Source organism: Cololabis saira, chromosome 7 (genome assembly GCF_033807715.1).
Source record: "Cololabis saira isolate AMF1-May2022 chromosome 7, fColSai1.1, whole genome shotgun sequence".
Taxonomy (NCBI): domain Eukaryota; kingdom Metazoa; phylum Chordata; class Actinopteri; order Beloniformes; family Belonidae; genus Cololabis; species Cololabis saira.
Window position 1 is genome coordinate 32105185 of NC_084593.1, and position 20917 is coordinate 32126101.

General features: G+C 39.8%; 2 protein-coding genes across 2 annotated transcripts; both read right to left on the reverse strand.

Annotated features, from left to right (window-relative positions):
- Positions 1 to 551: 551 nt before the first annotated feature.
- On the reverse strand, positions 552 to 16210 carry cenpi (centromere protein I). Its single transcript, XM_061726348.1, has 20 exons — positions 15970 to 16210; positions 14244 to 14381; positions 13505 to 13623; positions 12609 to 12716; positions 12005 to 12053; positions 11818 to 11864; positions 9101 to 9190; positions 8884 to 9009; positions 7556 to 7699; positions 5617 to 5737; positions 5266 to 5360; positions 4448 to 4565; positions 4217 to 4281; positions 3930 to 4039; positions 3336 to 3471; positions 2969 to 3093; positions 2493 to 2541; positions 1235 to 1453; positions 844 to 882; positions 552 to 688 (listed from the first exon to the last, which is right to left on the reverse strand). The coding sequence occupies exons 1-20, from the start codon at positions 16130 to 16132 to the stop codon at positions 596 to 598; spliced, it is 2154 nt and encodes a 717-aa protein (XP_061582332.1). The 5' UTR covers positions 16133 to 16210; the 3' UTR covers positions 552 to 595.
- A 1095-nt stretch (positions 16211 to 17305) lies between these two features.
- tmem35 (transmembrane protein 35) lies at positions 17306 to 20553 on the reverse strand. The gene is made up of 2 exons (XM_061726349.1): positions 20340 to 20553; positions 17306 to 18722 (listed from the first exon to the last, which is right to left on the reverse strand). Exons 1-2 carry the CDS (start codon positions 20457 to 20459, stop codon positions 18357 to 18359), a joined length of 486 nt encoding a protein of 161 aa, XP_061582333.1. The 5' UTR covers positions 20460 to 20553; the 3' UTR covers positions 17306 to 18356.
- Between the last annotated feature and the right edge of the window lie 364 nt (positions 20554 to 20917).

Sequence of the window (20917 nt, forward strand, 5' to 3'; positions counted from 1 at the left end):
AGTTGCCCATTTGGAGGTCTAACTGGCTGATGGCTTAATTACTTTACCTTATCAATAGGACTGTTTGTGTTAGTGTAAGTTATTCTTTAATGTAACAGTTCATTAATATCAAGTACGATTTGATAAAAGAAGTGAAATCACTTCCTGTAGCAAAAATACTTTTCTATTCATATTAAACCAACCTATACAAGTTTTACAAGGCTACACGTCCTCATTAACACACATATACAACATTAATACTTTATTTACATGGCACTATACATGCAACACAAGCAGCTCAGAGTGCTCAAGCATTTAACAAAATATGTACATAAAGGTTTTCACTTGAAAGTAGCATACTTCAAAGATAGGAGATGAAATATGCACAAGTCTTTAAAAAAAGTGTGTGTGTGTGTGTGTGTGTGTGTGTGTGTGTGTGTGTGTGTGTGTGTGTGTGTGTGTGTGTGTGTGTGTGTGTGTGTGTGTGTGTGTGGGGGGGGGGGGGGGGGGGGGTGGAATTGGATGTTTTTCTCCTCAAAGTTGAGATTGTAGCAAGGCTGCTTGCCCTTGCCGCCGCCGCCGCCGCCGCCGCCCCACCCGCGTCGCCTCCTGTCTCCTACCGGCTGATGTTACTTCTAACAAAGTCTTTAAGGCCGTCAAAGCCCTGACTGAACAGATACTCCAGGTACCAGCTCCACGCCTTTGAGTTCTGAAACGGAGTCGGGGAAAAAAAAAACAAAAAAAACACTTGCATCAAAGACATTTGAACATTTGTTCGATCAAATAAATAAATAAATCTTTGATCTATGTCAAGCTACATGTGAAGTCTATTATGAGTTCAGAAGTGAAAAAGAGAACTCTTACCTTTATGGCACTGAGATCCATATCCTTGCCCGGCCAGCACTGATAAAGAGAGAACAAATGTTTATTTTCAGAAAAATCCTGGTAAATCTTGCGAGATAACTGCTTGACAGTGCAGGTGATCATAACCAAAAATAGGAAGGTGTATTATTAAACACGATGAAAACCACATCTCATGCAGCACACATTAATAATAAAACATCCCTCTAATGTATCATCTATGAAAGGGACATTAATACTGATTTGTCTAGCCTGTAGGTCTATCAAGCAAACGGCAGAGAACAGCTGCATGCTGCCCTATCGGACGCCTCGTGCAGTTCGAAAATAAGCAAACTTTGTCAGAATTAGCATGCAGGCTTCAACCCAAATCCCCACCAAAGTGGTGCACACTCACCCTCTGGTGAAAGTCAACAGCGTAGCTCATGAAGGCTGGGTGGTGGATGAAGTCGAAGCTGGTCCAATACTGCGGCACATTGCTCTTGAGCAGCAGCTCCTCTCCCACTTGCAGGGCCATACCTGGATGAAACATCTTGGAGTTCCACAGGCAGTTGACCATGAACGCCAGGTACTGGTTGAACTCGCGGAAAGTCTGGCGGCTGATGTGAAAAGCCTTCTGAAGAGAGAAAGAAGGGACAGAATGAAGAGAAACCAGCTCCAACTAATTCTTTTTTTTTTTTCTTCTTTTAAACAAAATGGTTGAATTACAGTTTCAAGGACAAATGCTGCTGCTTGACATGCAGGCCCATGGAAAACATTAAAACATTTTAAATCCTCATCTGAGCAAAGATTACAGTTATCAGGTCTGTGCAGATGCTTGTGTGTTCCTAAAGAGCTGGATAGACGCGCTTGATTATAAAACCACTACCACAGCAAATTAGAGACAAAAGGGTGCAACAACTAGACCCCTAAACATCAACTAATATGCAAAATATTCTGATTAGGCACTACATTAAAAAAAGAACAGCGGGTGAAGTTTATAACTCCTTTTCGCATTTCATTACAATGCAGTTTTCTACAGGAAACCTCAGGCCTTCTTTGCCTTTTCCACTAAAGAGGCTCCAGTAGTAGTTCAAAGCCAGTACCCCACTTAGGAACAGTTCAAAGCCGGGGTGCTGCTTTGGCCCTAAAACTCTGCTGGACGAGACGTAACGACTGGTTACATAAGGGGACTGAGCACGGGCTTTATGAAGGAACTAAACATTGCCGGGTGTTTCAGTATAACCTGCTGACATCCTTGGATCCCTCTCAAAGCAGCAGATATAAATCATGTTTGAGGCCGTGTTTTGGAAAACGCGGTTCGGTGTTTGGAATCGCAGGTCATCAAACAGTTATAAAAGCAGACTGGAAACATAAAGTTCAGCATCAACTGCACTTCTGATGGAAAACAAAATAAACTCTGTGGTGCGTTGGTCGTCTTTAGAAATTTAAGAGTACGTGAGGTTTGAACGCTCTGTTGCCGCTCTGTGTACGTCTGTGTAATCTGGACCTGGTTGAAGTTGGTTAAAATGAAGCAACTTGATGCAAGTTCGAGTTTTATCACCCAGCCAAACGATGTAAACCAAGCAATACTTTTGTGGGGACCTGTGCAATATTAGTGTTTATATGCAACAGCAGAGACAATCAATGTCACATGTACACACATTTGTCTTTACCTCTGTTTGTTTCTCTTGGCTCTTGGCTGATGTCAAGTTCACTTTGTACCTGACAAAACAAAAAACAACAAAAAAATGTTCTGTGTTTATAAAAGACAGAGGTGTTTAAGCTCTAGCGTCTGTCAAGAAAAGATAATATAACTACAATTCTTTTTTTGTGATGGTTATTTGTTACGCTTAGCTTTGTTTACGGTTCATCAATGAATTTGATTTGTCTTAGGCTAGCCTGGAGTTACAGATGATGCTTGAATTTCCCAAACTAAAAAGGAAAAAAAATAAGCAAATGAGAGCTGAAGTACATTCCCTCTTTGCTGCTTATTAACATAAATCATGCATTAACACTGAAGTGCAACGTCTCCATTTGATTCTAGTTCTGTTTCTTCATCAAATATGCATGAGCCTATGACTTTCCACAGTGAAGTTCTTACAAACATATGCATAAAGACAAGCTCATGTCAGGACTGAAGAGGCCCCACCTGTGCATGATGTACGCCACCCTGTCTACAGTGACAGGGTCAGTGGCGAGCAGCGCTGGGTAAAAGACTCCCGGTGGAGGCATCACCACGAGGGGAAGGTCAAACTTCAGAAATGTATCACACACCTGAGGGTGGAGGAGAAGATGAGGTCAGCCCCCTTACTTCAGAGAAAAGTCCAATATAAGATATTTCACACATAAATGTTAAGATGGGAGTCTAGAAATCATTTCATGGACATCTTTCCCTCTAATGCTGTGAATTACTGCATATGCTACCTAAATCATCCTTCTGCTCTCGAGGTGTGTAATGAGCGAGAAACAGAGCATGTGATAATCGCCCTTCACATTAACGGCTGCAGCTCACGTACAGTTTCATAGAAGTCCATGATGAAGCTGAGGAGAAGAGTGTGGCAGCCTTCGAGCTGGAGGCCCACCGACGCCAGCCGACCAAAAAAGTGAATCAGCTCCATCACCGAATCCTTGAACCCCGACAGAGTTATGTTTCTGGGGTAGACACAACAGAGAACACAGAAAACGTTTTTTTTAGCTTCATATAAGACAAAGGACAACAACTACACCAGCCAGAGTAATTGCGCATAACAGCATAAAAGGACAAACATCGAATTAAGATTGATGTTTGGAAAGCGCACACAAACACGATCTGCAATCAATCACTTCTTCATGAGCTGGCCAAATACCAGAGGGAAGTTTTGAAATGGCAGGGAATAAAAATGGATCCTTCTACTTTCGTCTTTTATTGTGGAATTAAACATGCGATAAACCCCCAGGTATTTAACATAATGGATACCAACCCCAGCACTTAATTTGGGAGGTGGAGACTAATTTGACTGAGCATTAGAGTTAGTGCCCTACTTCCTACACTGTCAAGTTGATTCACAAAGGTGTTTCAGATCCATTTCTTGTTTATGCTAAAGGCGTAAACAAGTGGAAGAGAGACTCACATGGAGGTGTGGCTGTTGAGACTGATGTCCAGATCGTCCTCCAGAGCATACACCGAGTGCCAGGTCAGCCACTTCAACAGCATGTTGTTTAAACACTCCATCAGGCCACACTGCGGACGCACAGGAAAAGCGTCGAGCACACAGTCGTTAAAACTCGGCACTAATTACAGGATCTATAATGAGCGCTTTAGGACTGCCAGTCAAACACTACTACATATGTTTCTATTATCCTACAGCAACCCGGGCCCAGTAACAGAAGGACCCTCGCCCTGCCCGTACCTACTTACTTTAAAAAACAGTGAGGATGTGAAGAAGAGCTGCGTGAGCGGCTGGAACAAAAGCCTTCCAATTTCTGAACAGGAGACAAAAGGTCATAGTTGTATCTGCCATGTAATTCTGTGTAACACGATTCCTGACATATGTGAAAGGAGTCCAATGAGAACATGATTGTGACTTTAAGCGGCTAACACAGTCGAGGAGGAAAACAATGGGGAAGGGGAAAAAAAAAAAAAACTCACGCAAGCTTGGGATTACAGGAATGTTGCTCAGAAGACCGAGGATCTGCGGACGGAGTAAAGAGCCGTCCCAAACATTGAGAAATTTGTAGAGGAAAGCGTCAGAGCTGGAAAAGCCCTCCTGGTGGAGAAAATATGAAATATAAAAATAATTGAAATAATCAATCGCCAACTCCGGTTTCCCTTATGAATAAACAACAGCTGGCAGCTAAAACAAGTTCAAGTTACGCAACTTTCAGTGTCGTCTGATCACTATATCATGCCATACATGTCATAGTTGAGTAGTGGTGGGTTCCCACTAAGCAGCTAATCAATGACAGGTAACCCTGCACAGATTATGCACAAGACCCGACTCCTGACTTATCTGTCTGGTCTAAACAGTTACAGCTGTCACATAAGATTTAACAGACAAGTCCGTATCTTGTTATTAACGTCACACTATGATACAAATAGCTCCTGGTCAATCAACCTGCTTTGCTCCCCTGGCTGTTAAAGATGGCTACCAGTTTCCCTTCATGTCTCCTGATACACTGCATGCTGGAAACATTAGAGGCATGGCTGCTCTTGCCAAAGACAAACCAAATTTGGCTCAATTCAAGCAAACTTTCTCTGCCGTGCTCTTTGATTTATACGATATCTGCTGTATTTTCTTCTGATTTAACCCCGCACACAATGTCCTTGCTTCTGATTTGAGTGATGTGTCGGTGAAAATTAGTTTCAGGTGTGAAAAGTGGGGTTTGAGCAGGTCACTGCTGGTTAATGGATACAGCAGATAGGGAACAACACAGGTGAAGCACAGAGGAGGCTGACGAGACTCCCACCTGAAGGAATTGCTGCGCCGACAGCAACTTGTTCAAAAACTGTAGACCTTCTCCTGAACTTTGGTTGGCTCCTCCATCACCGCAGAACAAAAATTCTGAGCAAAAAACAAGGACATTTAGAGACAGAAAAAGTCAGGTAAATTTGAAAGAAAGCGGAACTCTGCGTGAGGTTTTAGATGCACTCAGCGAGATCCCTCCGGCAAGTTTTAAACTCTTTACTGAAAGAAACACTTTGATATGCCTACTTGGTGAAAATTTTCAGTTCAGCTCAAGGTCAGCTCTGCTTGGGAAGCATCTTCTCATAAAAAGGTTGTCATCGCAGTTTTAAAGCTCCCAGCCCTCCCATCTTACCTTCGTGGAGAGCACAGCCCAACCAGAAATTGAGGCGTAGGAGGGCAGACTCATCCTGAACACAATCGAGGTATTGCAGAGACAGACTGGAACCAAGCAGTGAACCCATCTGAGCGGGCAGCTGGAGGAGGTATGAAAAAAAATTAAAAAAACCGACAAAAACAGGAAGCACACACAAACAAGTATGAGTGAAAGGCTCCAACATCACAACAGTCACAAACAGACGCAATAAAGCACAAAGAAACTATGCTTCCAAAGTCAAACATCACATTAAAAATGCATTAAAACTGATCCGCGAGAGTGACTGCCTCATATTACTTTAAAATCAGTCCACATACCCTCAGAAGAATAAAAATAAACAGATGCCCGTGTCCTTGTTATTATGTGGGTAAACGAACCAGTACTGGGCCAATTCCCCACTTTCCAGTAATCCTCATAATGGCAGCATTGGGACATTTCTTCTAAAACATAGAGAGCTTATACAGTCTCTTACTAGGCATGAACAGCTGCCTCTTAATATGGAGACTTTGTCAGTATTAAATAAATTAAGACTGCTAAGAAGACAGACTGTAAATGGACACAATTCAGAACATCAATAATTATGGAGTAACTGTCTCATTAAACTGGGAAGGCACCAGTCCGCTTTTAACGGCACGAGCGCTGACAGTGGGGGAAGTTTCAATGATCTTTTGTCAATATTGTGAAGGAACGCTTTAATGGGGTGGTCGATTATGCTCATCCATGTTTCCTAATACGAGCCAAAGTGGGGCAATCTTGGCGACAAACACATTTAGGGCCGTCGTGGCGTCGCCCTCTAAAAGCTTCATTGTTCTCGTTGGCTTTGTGGGCAGTGAAAGAGATGAATTTATGCAGCATGACACATAAAACTCTGAAAGCCATTTCAAATGACTTATATTAGTTTATCAGGTCACTGAATCTGCAGGGCAAATAGGCATTTATGGAGAAGCAAATGGCCATGTGCTTTGGAACTTCGTCCACTAAATTATATCTTTTGCTTTCATTACTCATATGATAGATATATGAAAAAATGTACTTAAATCTAATTGAAAATAAAAGTCATAGATACATACATTGGTTTGCCTGGGACAAAGTTGTAAATGGTTTTTCAAAACAGCCAGATAAAAATAGTAGAACAGTAACACAGTGCCCCCCAGTGGTTTAAAAATTACAGCACAACTAGTGCGTACTTGCAATATGTTTGTATGTTATTTCTGTAAAAGAGGTCATGTTATGTACAAAAAAATATATTCTGCATGTGAATGGATATATTAGACTTTCTGCAAAGACAACGTGCCACTTAGATTTAGATTATGGTCCATGTGCTGCTCTGATAAAACAGCTTTTGATGATATTACCAAACCACAAAGCTGCACAGTTGCAACCTTATATTACGCTTTTCAAAAGGAGCACGGTGCAGTCAAGTTGAGAAGATAACTCCACAAACTTCAAACGAGCTGCTATCAAGAGAGCTACAAGGACATTATTGTAGTGCTTTATACACGTATTTGGGCCAAATAAACCAGAAATGTATATACGAAAATAAATAAAATATAAAAAATAAAGAGGCATAACGCATCTCTCTCCACTTCACCTGTAGATCTTTCTTTTTCTCTAGTAAATACATTTCTTTACAAATTAGAAGTCTAGCTAAGATGTCTTTATTTAATCACTTTCACAGGCTCTTCCAGGTTAATGACTTCTGTCCAGTACAGTCATTCTTGTGTCACAGGTGTTTTTACAAGGTCTGTTTCAAATTGTATGTTTAAATATTGAAATAATGACACAAAGCACATACAGTATCTCTCCTTGAAAAGAAAGTTACTGATGGGTTTGGTTAAAATTATATTTTCTAGACTACAGGAGTGGAGTGTCAGCAGCTGACGGAGGCAGAACTTAAGTTTCCTCAGAAAGAAATTACCTCAATATGATGCATGTTTTCCAACAGATGAGCAAAGGAGTGCACCTGCACGAGGGGCACCACCTTTCTGCCGGACATCTGCTCAGTCTGAGCATCTTTGTTGATGACGGAACTCAACTCTGGCAGTTCCAGGTGGCAATGTTTCTGTGAAAGCCAAGAGGATACAAACGTCAGTAATCACTTTAATTCACTTGTAACTTCAGAAGGAAACAAACCTGTCCTGGAGAACAGTACACCCTCTCCGAGATACACACACAAGCTCAAGATTTAGTGAATGCATTCCAACAGAATAAGTTAAAACTAAAGTTAAAACCAATAGATTCTGCCTAAAGGTAAATTAAATGAGTTTGTTTTCATAATAGTTCCATCAAACTGCTATTTACCAATAGTCAGTGCCTAATTATATATTATACAGGGATTCATCATTATGCAGGATATCTCTGTGGTAGCATGTGTGCACAAACTACAACATCTGACAAACATTTTTTAACAGTAAAACACACCGATACTGCATTCACACCATCTAAAATTAACTTCAGGCTGCTTGCTTTACAGTTTATTTTGAAATCGAACACACAAACGCTTAATTTTGCAGTAAATGTTGGAAATCTTCCTTGTATCTGTAAGTGTAAACATTGTTTACCACAAATGATAAAAATTAGGAACCTGTCGTGACACTTCTTTTTGCTCTTCCTTCGCCGTTGAGCTCAGAAAAACCACCAACAGAGTGCGTGTGGGGCTGTTCTTGGGCTTTACAATGTAACTGCTGGGAATCAGTGGGGACATAAAAGGTCTAGTTTTCTCAATTTGCCTCTTTCTACGTTTCTTAGCAGCTGTTATCCCTGTACACCCAGATCTTGTAAAGAATCAGAGAGGCATAGCTAAGTTGGCTTGAATGTTGTGACCACAAGAACTGAGAGACAATTGTGACTTTGCATGCCTTTAAGCCTGAGAAACATGTTGAAATGTGAATCAATTATTCAAGATATGTGTAGATAAAAGCACATGGTGAATCTATAATTTATTATTAAATTAATTTAAAAAAAATCTACATCTACCAAATAAGTTATCTCAAAACATATTCAAGACCATATTATAACTGAGACATGCAGAATAATCAGAAATGAAAGCGGTGGTTCTAACTGTCAGACCACATCGTTCCCTGCATCAGTGACTCTCTGGAGAAAACCTAAAGACCCTGGAGGTGAATGTTGTGGTGGATGAAGAGGGTCTGATAAAAAGTTACGATGATCTGAGAAAGCAGCAGCAACTTAAGTGCAGCAGGATTCATTTGCAAACATGACAAAAGGTGGAAACAGGAAATTTACCCTTTTCCTGGACATGGCTTTATTTTTGATTGTGAAGGCTGGATTGATGCCGGATGCAACACCATTCCTCTTCTGGACGGACATCAGCGCCGATTTCCAGGGGGATATGTAGTTCTTAAACCCACTCTGTGAGAGAGCAAATGTTTATTTCCATTGCTGTTGTCAGAGCGATCGAACAGTGTTAAAACAACATTAACTTCACAATCCATGTACGAACCCTCATCCGTGATGGAATGGAAAGCGTCACAAGTTCAGGGCAAAACACTTTGTAAAGTGACAGTAGGTGCAAAAGGAAAGGCTGCCTTCCCTGAAGAAACAAGAGCAACAATCAAACAATATGACACATATTTGTACAACTTATTTCCATCACAAACTCCCTAAAACAATCAACATTAGCTAGTACTGATGATCTTGGCATTTGGGTCAAACATCAATATACTGGCTGCCAAGATTCTTAACATTTCATGCCAAATTCAATTTTGATGACCAAGGGTAAACATTTTCTGCAGTCCGATTCGGGAAAAAGAAAACGCATGCTTTCATTTATTCTCATCTTGAATACTGTAATCCATTTTACGTAGGTATCAGCTGGGCTCCTATACCACCTGCAGCTGCAGATTGATTCATTGTTACACGGACAAAGAGGCCTCGTATCATTAATCCTGCGCTCACCTTCCCACGCAGTCCTCCAGTCAGATTTCATATTGATTTTGAAATTTTACAGCTTAAATGGCTTTGCTCCAAAATAAGTCTCAGACATATTGAGCTGGTGTGTGTCCTCAGTGCCACTGAGACCTTTGTTGGTTCCCCACTTGTTGCAGATTATAACAAAAGATTTACTTATCGTTTTTTTTTTTTGTTTAGTTTTTTTACGTTTGATATCCCTATTTTTAATTGATATAATTCTACTTTTCCAACAACTTCACATCTGTTTTCACAAGGCATTTGCCCTAATCCCGTTTTTACTTTTATTTCCTTATTAGGAAGCTTTCCAAATCTTTTTTTTTTTTTTTTTTTTTCTCTCATTATAATATGCAGACCTGTTAAGCAGCGGACCAGGAAAGTTATGGAGGATCTTCAGGCATGCTTAGATTGTACTATCAACAGTCTGGATGAGTACACAGAGGCTGTGACATCAGTTTCTGTGTACCATCACGTACAAGGGTTAGTTATCCTGGTACAAACTGGTTCACAGCAAACCTCAGATGGCTACGGTTGCAGAAGGAAGAAGCGTTCAGGAGTGGTGTCTAAGACAGGCTCAAAAAGGCAAAGTACATGTTTAGCAAGGAGGTGAGAGTAGCTAGATGACTGTTCTCTGAGAAACTACAACAACAGTTCTCAGAAAACAATGCCAGCTCAGTTTGGAAGGGACTGAGGCCCTGTTTACACGGAGCAAAAACGGAGGCGTTTTCATGCGTTTTGGTCGTTCGTTTACACGAAAACGGAGCTCAAAGTCACCAAAAACGATCATTTCTGAAAACTCCGGCCAAAGTGGAGATTTTAAAAAACTCAGTTTTCACGTTTGCGTCTAAACAGAGGAAAACAGAGATTTAGGCTTCAGAACGTCACATTATGCAACAGAAACGTCACCAGCGTCATGTGTGCGACCTGTGTTTACAATTAGTTTGGCCACCGTCAATATTTTCTTGTATTTTACCTGTTTTATATTCTAAAGTCACACTTAAAAGTAACTCCACTTCTCTGTCACTCCAAACGAAAGACACTCGTTCCGTCTTGGAAGTAAAGCCTGAATTATGGTCCCGCGTTAAATCGACGCAGAGCCTACGGCGTAGGGTACGCGGCGATGCGCGCCGTACGGTGTGCGTAGCCGCGTACCCTACGCCGTAGGCTCTGCGTTGGTGTAACGCGGAACCACAAATCAGCCTTAACTGGAAGTTACACGTGTCATTTGTTGATGTTTTTTCCAGGATTCTGATTGGCTGGCATGACGTTAACAGCGTATTTATGCGGATCTGTGTAAACGAAGAGATTTTGAAAACGATCTCGTGTAAACGATGGAATTTTTCAAAACGTAGAGGGGGAAATATCCGTTTTTGTAAATACCCGGCTATGTGTAAATGGGGCCTGAGATAGATATCAAACTACAAACCCAGAGCCCCCCCTCCATCAACGACCTAAACGAGTTCTACTGCCTCTTCAAAAGACAAAGGGACAGTCCTTATACCATCCCCCGGGACTGCATTCACATTCACCAGTTCCATCCCTCCAACTGCAACAAGATATTTAAAAGACTGAACCCCTGCAAAGCAGCAGGGCCGGACTCTGTGTCCCCATCCACCCTGAAGCATTGTGCCGATCAGCTGTCTCCGGTGTTCAATGACATCTCCAAATCTCCCTGGAGACATGCCACGTGCCTACCTGCTTCAAAACCTCCACCATCATACCCGTCCCCCAAAAACCAAGGACCACAGGACTTAACGACTACAGACCCGTCGCCCTGACCTCTGTGCTAATGAAGTCTTTTGAGCGCCTTGTGCTGCCACACCTCAAGATCATCACAGACCCACTCCACTTCTGACCTTATGCGTCACATTAACGCACATCCTAGGTCACCTCTGTACAGACTCATTACTCCGGCCCTTTAAAACCAACATGTTGTACATTTTTTCTGTTAATAATATTTGTTCTTTTGTATTGGGCCAGTCAACACAACAAATTCCTTGTGTGTGTTAAACTACTTGGCAATAAACTACTTTCTGATTCTGATTCTAATAATTATTCCCTGATAATGCAGTAGTACAGAAACTGCCAAAGACATGAAATTCACTCTGAACACATCTACTTCACTGACAAGAATAGTGCACTAAAAATACATGGCGCATTCACACTGGGTAGATTTTCCCAACTGAGTGAGTAAACAACATAATCCGTCTGCTGAAATGTCTCCAGATTCAATTAAATAAGTATATTTACCAGTTTAGACTGTAGCTCCAGTAGCTTCCTGACTCTGAAAACACGCACTGCAATGAAGGAATTGATTGAGTCAATAATGAAGCAATGACAATACTAAAATAGAGATAACTGAAAAGAAATGAGGGAACCAAAGAAAAGCATGTACATGATGAGTGGCTCAATTCAGACAAGAAAATATTTGGCTTACCACTTTCCTTTCTGGTTAAAAGATACAACAGATGGCAAATGTATGGAGACTGAAAATAAGGAAAAATTATTTGCCATTAACTGCAGCCGTATGCCATATGCAAAAACAATAAAATCTGTTTCACATGGAGATTTTGATCAATTTTGTTTACTGCTGAAATCCAGATTACAGACTTGAGTGGGGCATTAAAGATAACCAGATATTTCTGGTTTAGAAGCTACATTAAGACAGATTAATGCAGCAAACCAGCTTAAAGGGGGTTATGAGACATTTTACTCCTATTCCTTGAAGACCACACACACTGTATGTTTGATTTTAGAGCACTTTTTTAAATGAAGCCATAGCCTTGAATGTGATAATTCAATATCAGACAACCTGAGCATCACAAGCTTCTCCTTAAGAGTAAATACTGACAGAGACGTCTATGTGTACCTAAGACAAAAACGAATGTGCCTTTATTTTTCTTTCAGCTCTGGGATATAGAAAAACATAATATATACAAGAAAATAAAACAAGCTTAGTGTACCGCTTAACCTAAACAAATTCAAACTAGTGCTGGATAAACAACAATACTACAGCATTGCAGGAATAAGTAGCCTCTTACCAGATTTTCCTCCATGACAAAGCTGAAGATGAAGCCATAAATGGCTCGAAGTTGATCCTTTGCATCGATCATATCAAATACGGTCAACACCCACTTTATGAAAAGAACCTGAAAATGATGCATAAAGATAAGACAAAAGCTTTTATTAAATTATGATAGAAACTAGGGGTGGGCAAAAATATCGATATGGCAATATATCGCGATACTTTTCCAGCCGATTCAATATCGATATTCAAAATTTGAATATCAATTTTTTTTTTATCCCCGATTTTTTTCCCATTATATCACCCAGTGCTCCTACCTAAGTGACAGTCCTGGGCATTGCCACTCTCTACCAACCCTGGGAGGTTTATTTATTTATGGATTTATATCTATACTGACTGATCACTGTGCCTGTCCTTGGTTTTAGTACCCATCTTTCTTGTGTTTATTATCATTTGCCACATAATTAAAGCAACCTCATACTAAATGTAATGTTAATTTCATATGATGTAAATAATATGAAAAACATATACAAATATGTTGTAACTTTAGCTTGTATAGTTATAATAAAACATTGTTTTGACTCAGTTTGTCCCATGAATTGTCACTATAATCTGATGAACATGCAACTCGGATTTTAAAATCCATCACTATCATCTGATGTACATATATACAACTTGGATTTTAAGATGTGTAATGCATTTTTAAATTTTTCGGTGAACTATGTAGAATATAATAATCAGGATATCGCATAATCGGGATATCGCAATGTGTATCGTATCGTGGCTCAAGTATCGTGATGCGTATCGTAAGGTCCTTCCCAATACCCACCCCTAATAGAAACTCATAAATTACATTATATATTAGCGATCCAACAACTTAGTCATGATGCAAACAGTTACATTTTTACCCACCTGAGTGCTCATGGGTATTTTACCAACACAAAGCCAAACAACTGCTCGAACAACAGCCTCCTGAGGCACCACAGTGGCAGGAATCAGACACTTCAGCACCCGCACACACGGGCTACTTCCTGTACAGATGACAAGGACAAGCAAATGTTCAGACCCCTGTAAACTCCCCAAACATTAATACATCTCGTTGCATGGGTTAGCAGCAATGTGGGGAGAAACAAAACGTTGTCCAAAAGGTTTAAATTGTATTCACAATGTATGCTCACACATCACATTGACAAGATCAGAATACGGTATCTTGAACCATTAATGCTTTACGATGCAGCTCCAAATACAGAACAAAAGTTTGACTTTGTATCACACTGAGGTCTCGATATGAGTGTGAATGTTGCTACGCCATGTAAACTTGCTAGATGTCTTGACAGAACAGAGTACATATTTTATTTTGGCGTAAGTTTTACAAAAGATAAGTTCCCTTCCTGACAAAACAACCCCCATTTATCCAGGACTGCAACTGGTGCCATGACAAAACTGGCTTGTGAACCCTCGGCAGCTGGAGAGATGGCAATGTACAACACTAAATAAATCTATACATTGAAAACAAAATATAATGCTAGCTTCGGTTTGACTATCATGTTGCTGTTTTACATTCGCAAATCTGTAATTTCCACTAAAAAAAAAAGTAATAATCCACAATCAGAGTAAAGTCCAGTCCAGACTCGCTAGGGGACAGTCTTACCCATACGGAGACTCATGGCAAACTCCAACATGACAGAAATGGCCTCTGGGGAAAGTCCCCTACTGAAGGCCACCTTCTCCACCAGAACCAGGTTCCTGTCCCACTCATCATTCCCGATGACAGGAGTCCCTGCTTCAACTACAAGAGGAAGGGATGACAATAGCTTAGTTTGATGTATAGACAGCATCGAGGCTGGGAGATGAGATATAACATGAGCAGAGTATGCATTGTTAATTGGAACTAACTTATTAAAGTCATACTTCGACACACAAGAAAATGAAAACTTAAATCTTTTGCAATTTTAAAACAAAGAGTATCTAAACATAACTGTGCAATTGTATTCCTTGGGACAGAGAATGAGGGGGGGTTGCAAAAATGCTCTGCACATCACAAACAACCAAAGATTTTAGAATAAAATGCATCTTATAATGGATTAAATACTTCTAGAGCAGGGGTAGGGAACCCTGGTCCTAGAGAACCGCAGTCCTGCATGTGTTAGATGTTTCCCTGCTTCTTTACACCCTGATACAAAGGACTGTGTCACTAACACACTTGTGCAGACCTGAATGAGAAGCTGGTGACGATCATTAATTAGAATCAGGTGTGTTGATGCAAGGAGATATCCAAAACATGCATAATTAGCTTGTCATCAAGGTCTGCACAATTCTGTTGATGACAGAGCCACTTGTATCATGGTGTGCAGAAGCAGGGTGACATTTAAAACATGCAGGACAGTGGGCCTCAAGGACCAGGGTTGGGAAACACTGTTCTAGGATGCAGCACTGTAACTGAATTGTCTGACAGTCACCAAATGATGCTGTTTTCAGAATCAGAATCAGGTTTATTGGTCAAGTTTGAACATGCCAGACAGGGAATTTGACTCGGGTTATTTCGCTCACTGTATAGTAAATAGACAAATGGCTCTTATTAACATATATACAATTTGAAAAAAAAGTGAAAGGTGCAGCAGTATGAGGTAGACATGGTTAATGAAAGGTGCATTGTAACAGCATATGATTGAGGTTATTATTATTATTATTATTATTATTATTGCACAGTGATTGATTACTCTGAGACTCTGAGTTTAATCCTTATTGTTTATGTGGTACATTATAAGAAAGTTCGTTGCAAATGATACTATAATAATAGTATAATAATAATAATAATAATAATATCAACTTTATTGCAGACACAGGTCCATATAAAACACAATACAATATAAAACGTATAAAAAAAGAAATACAAAAATATTAAAATTAATAATAATAATAATTTGGATGCTTTAGGAATAGTAAAAAAAAAGAAAAGAGTTACTGCAGAAATAACCCCTGCAGCTACACTACGTGATGCGTTCACGTGAGTCAGTAGAAACTGGGCCAACACCCACACACATACCGGCTTCACCAGAACCAGTGTTGATATCTTAAACATGTGATTGTGGCGTGTATGATACCATGTGATAAAAGGTCAGCATGTGTACGAAAAGCTAAAACTTATGTTGAGAGAATAAAGAATATTTTCGCCACGCCTGCATTGAAGTAACTTTTATCATGTTACAGCCAGGCTTCATGAACGCAGCAGGGTGAAAACATTGCAGCGTTCTCCCTGCTTTTGCCAGTTGCTTCATATTTTCTATTCCGTAATAAATAACTGAACGTTGCTTGGTTAATAATTTGGACTTTTAAAACTTTAGTGGAACAGATTAAGAGTTTTGTCTGCGTCTCACCATCAGAGAAGTACTTCAGGGCCACAACAAACGGGTCCTCCGCCTCGTTCTTCTTTCTCTCCTTTTCTGCGAGTCTCAGACTTCTGTTAATGCTCCGACTTGACTCAGATTGGTCGCTTATAGACGATCGATCTGAATCCGACGAGTTCAAATTTTCTGCCATAGCTACATTGCCAAAGTTTAAAAACACTACTTTCTGTTCTGCCTTCGTCCATTCAAACAAAACTCAAATCCGCGCGACCGTTTGCTTTACGCGTGCGCAGTGTAGATCACCCGTCCAATTGCATTGTGGGAGTAGTAGTCTTTTTGCCCATGGTTGTTGAAAGCGGATGATTTTGTCAAACATGAAATATTGAGATGAGATGAGTTTTTGGCATTAGGTAAAAATGAAATCTACGACTAAATAAATGGATTAAATAAGTAAATTAACAATTTATTTTCTTCTCAGTTTATTTTATTATTTTAATTATTTAGGGAGTGCAAATTACAATATTTTCAAAAGTCTTTAGAAGAAATTGTACATTATTTTGCTGAAATTGTAACTAACAGCCAGTTCAATGTTATGATTAGGGGAGAGGTAATGTAAGAGACCCCAGTGTTGCTGTTATCACCTTTAATTTTAGTAATCTGCCATGAGCCTGATTTACAACCATATGGTTTGTGGTTAAGGCAGTAGATTATGCCCTTTATGTGTTTGTTTTAATTAAATTGCATGTGAGATACAACATATAATGTACCACATAAACAATTAGGATTAAACTCAGTCTCCAAATACAACAAAGGCACATGTAACCGCTCTGTAGTTAACATGTCTTTACAGCTTTGTTTGTGGACCAGGTTTTGTGGGGTGGAGTAAGCCACTTAACATGACTCCACCCTTTTCACTTGAATCCACCCTTCCACTTTGCAGAGTGTAAAACTGGTGTTACAGCTCTTTGCTAGCCACTTTGACAGTAACATATACAACATGTGAAATTAGGTGGTGAAAAAGAATAAAAGCTAAATATATTCTATTCAACAATTATATTATTCGATTCTGATCAGGGTCTGTGATGTCACAAAACTCTAAAATTATTAACAGCTCACTGAATTAGATATTTAATTCAGTGAGCTCTTAAACTGACCAAAACCAAGTGGCAGGATTGTGTTGTCAGTTTTGATTTTGTTGTTGCTTGTGACCCCCAAATAAACATGCACATATTCATGATAATATATCCCCTTTAAGAACATAGACAACATTAAGTGAATGAAAACTTTTAAACATCAGCATCTACTGATGCACCTTTGAGATCTTGATTAACTTTGAATGAGAGGGTGGTATATAAAAGCCTTTAGTCAGTCAGATCTCCAATTCTTTATTTTAAATACACAATTTGCAGAAATATTGACAGCATTTTCAACTGCATTATGAATATTCTTTAAATTAGAGAAAAAAATAAAAACCAAAATCCATGTGTAAATAATTTAAGACTTAAATTGTGAATTACTTAAGTTAAATTACTTTTCAAACAGGCAAAATAAATTTGTTTTGGTTACACCTGAGGCAGTAACTACGGTCTTCCTCTCCAAAAAGACTTCATTGTCATGAAGGAGTAAGAGGATATTCATCCTTGTTACGTCATGATAATTGATTATTGATTCAATATATGATAATATGATAATTGATTCAATAAAACTTTAACAACCCCTAAATTATATAATTTGACCAATCTGAAAGTAAGAATGTTATATAATATCATCTGAACATTCACAGACATCTACTGAAATGAAAACTTAGAGAGGATTTGTGATTTTTTTTCTTGTAAAGTAGCCTCCTTTTAGCGTTGCAACAAAATACGACATGAATATGTTATAGTAGCTGCTTTATAATTGTTACAAAAAACGCTGTCTATAGTGCTCAAGACATTTTTTTTTGTTTCACTGTTATCTCGATGAAATTAAACATGCTTGAAATTCATAATTTACATCATTTAAAAAACTAATTAGAAAAACAAGCTACAAAGACACATGAAAACTGCATTCTCAAATCAATTTAGAACAAATGCAATTCATACTTGAGTTCAAAACACAAACATTTAACACAGTGTTGGACTGAAATAAACAGGAAGCTGAGCTGAATGGTGTGACAAAGAGTTGAGCTCAGAGTTTCATTGGGTATGATTGTTCATGATTATGTAAAGAACATACGGGTAAAAAGTTCTTAGTTTCACAGTAGAGTGCAGAGGAGTAGGTGAACTACCAGACCGCTGGATGGGAGGATTTGAGTGAGGGAAATTATTAAAGGAAATTATTATTAGGAGTGTTTCCTTCAAAATGTTATCAATTACAGTCCATAGAAGCACATGAGGTTCCCTTCACTGTTGATTGGATCAAGGTGGAAGAAGATCTTAAGACTGCTTGACCTTGTTCTTCTCCTGATCATTGATGTGCTGTTCTTCTCGGCTTTCCTCGCGCTCTGGCCGGTCATCACTCTGCCGGGCAATAAGCAGTCGACAGGTGAGGAGAATACCGAAGACTAGAGCATGAGCGTACCGTTTCAGGGGATCTCCTACAAGCTGGTGAAAGAAAAGGACAGCCAGCATGACCAGCAGCAGCAAAAAGTTGGCCACATCCTTCGGCCGGCCCGGCACTAGGGTTAACACCACTCCACAGCCCACTTCCAGAGATCCGATGATCTTACGAAGAAGCACTGAGCTGATCCCAATCTTCTTTAGACCTGGCAGGGCTTTGGCATAACTTTTGTATGCCCTTTTCTGGGGAAAAAAGATAGATGAGAACATTTATAGACATCTTTTGAATATCTCTTACAAGTAATTCAAACTCATATGCAGTTGCTTTTATGCTATGGCATCACCTTGGTGCACTTTGGGTGATATATATGTGTGTATACCGGTGTGTGTATATATATATATATATATTAGGGCTGGGCGATATATCGAGATTTTAATATATATCGATATATTTTCAAAGGCGATATGGTACAAGACAATATCGTTTATATCGATTTAAAAAATATATAATTTTTTTTATATGATTTTTTTTATTGATTTTGATATAGCTTATTTTGTGACAAATTGACTTGAATGTTTTATTTGAGATTTGCACAAATGTTTTGTTATTTGCACAACTGTCAACCTCAGTGGAAAAGTCTGCCTGTTACTGTCTACATTGTATTAATTGCACAGTGTATTTTAATTTAATTGTTATGCAGGAAAGGGATATTTGTTTTATTTTATTCAAGAAGCATTTTTATTCTATATATGCAGGCAGTTTATTTTTATTTCATTTGTTTTATACATTTTAATATTGTGCAGACCTCTGTTAATAAAGGAACCTGTGTGACATTTGGCACGAGGCTTTGTATTAAAACTGACTGTTTTTTTAAGGGTTTGCCTCAGAAAAAATGAAGCTAACAGAGATGCTATGCTACTGTATAATGCTTTGGGGGAAACCCCAATTATGGCACAGAAAAAATAGCGATATATATCGAGTATCGCCATTTAGCTAGAAAAAATCGAGATATGACTTTTGGTCCATATCGCCCAGCTCTAATATGTATATATATATATATATGTATACATACACACACACACACACACACACACACACACACACACACACACACACACACACACACACACACACACACACACACACAATGTAACAACAAACTGAGCTTATCGTCTGAATTTTGCAAAAATGATGCCTGTGAGCCTCAATGATATGATGCTCCAAACAGGATGTTACAGGATGTTTCAGCATCAGCACCGCAGGTGAATCCTCAGAAATTGCTCGAAATCGCCGCCATTGCTCTTCAGCTGCTAACTTGTGCTTCGTATGAAACGATAAGCTCAGCAGACACGAGACATTTAATAAACAAAAAGAGTCTGTCATTATTGTAATATTAAAAGCATCCCCTTAACAGGCGCGTGCATCCTCAAGGTGCAGCGTGTCTTAAGAAAAGTGCATTTATCCCCCCCAACCCCCCTCATTGTCAGCTCATACTAGGTAATGGCAGACACATTTTGGGTTGCTAAATACACTCACACTGAATTAAGGATGCAGCATCTGTTAATACGGATATATTTGGATGTTTCTCTTAATTACAGTCATCTTCTATGCGTTAAGTATGCGGTTGCAGAGGGTCCAAATATGGTACAACCTTACAATTTTCTCCAAAGGGATAAAAAACAATGCTTCTTTATTCAGACAAAACAGCATTGCAAGTGTATTTATAAAAAAGCCCATTTTCCGTTTCTCTTGTTATTTAGGTCAGAGTGTCCGCACATAATGCAAGCCTGCAGGGACTCCAGTCACCACGGCCTGGCCCCCGACAGATGCGACCCCTTCACGGCCGCTCCGCCACTCACCATCTCACTGTAGGCGTCTTTGCTGAGTCTCGGGGTGAGCTTAATGGTCCCCATGAAGACGAAAAATAAACCCAGGGCAAATGAAAGGGCCACGATGGTTATCGTCCTGGGTGAGGCCATCTTCCACCGCGGACCACTCGGTCAGACGCTTCCCGCTGGAGTGAATGAAACGTGGGGTCGTTTGGCGGCGAGGATGCGTTCAGGGGGGATGGGCTTCGGGATGAACCACAAACATGGCGACGCGGCCCCTTTTTTGAGCCGCATCCAGGAGCGAGAGGGCATCGTTTTCCAGCCTCTCCGCTTACAGTTTTACTTTAGGCTCACTGAAATTCACCTTTAAACAGCATAACATACATTTTTTTAATTTAATCAGGTAATACACCATATTTAAATTGAATCCCTTTAAGCCTGAATTATGGTTCCGCGTTAAATCGACGCAGAACCTACGCCGTAGGGTACGCGGCGACCCGAGCCGTACGGTGCGCGTTGCTGCGTACCCTACGCCGTAGGCCTGCGTTGGTGTAACGCGGAACCATAAATAAGCCTTTACTCTTAAAGGTGTTGAGTTGCTAAGCAAC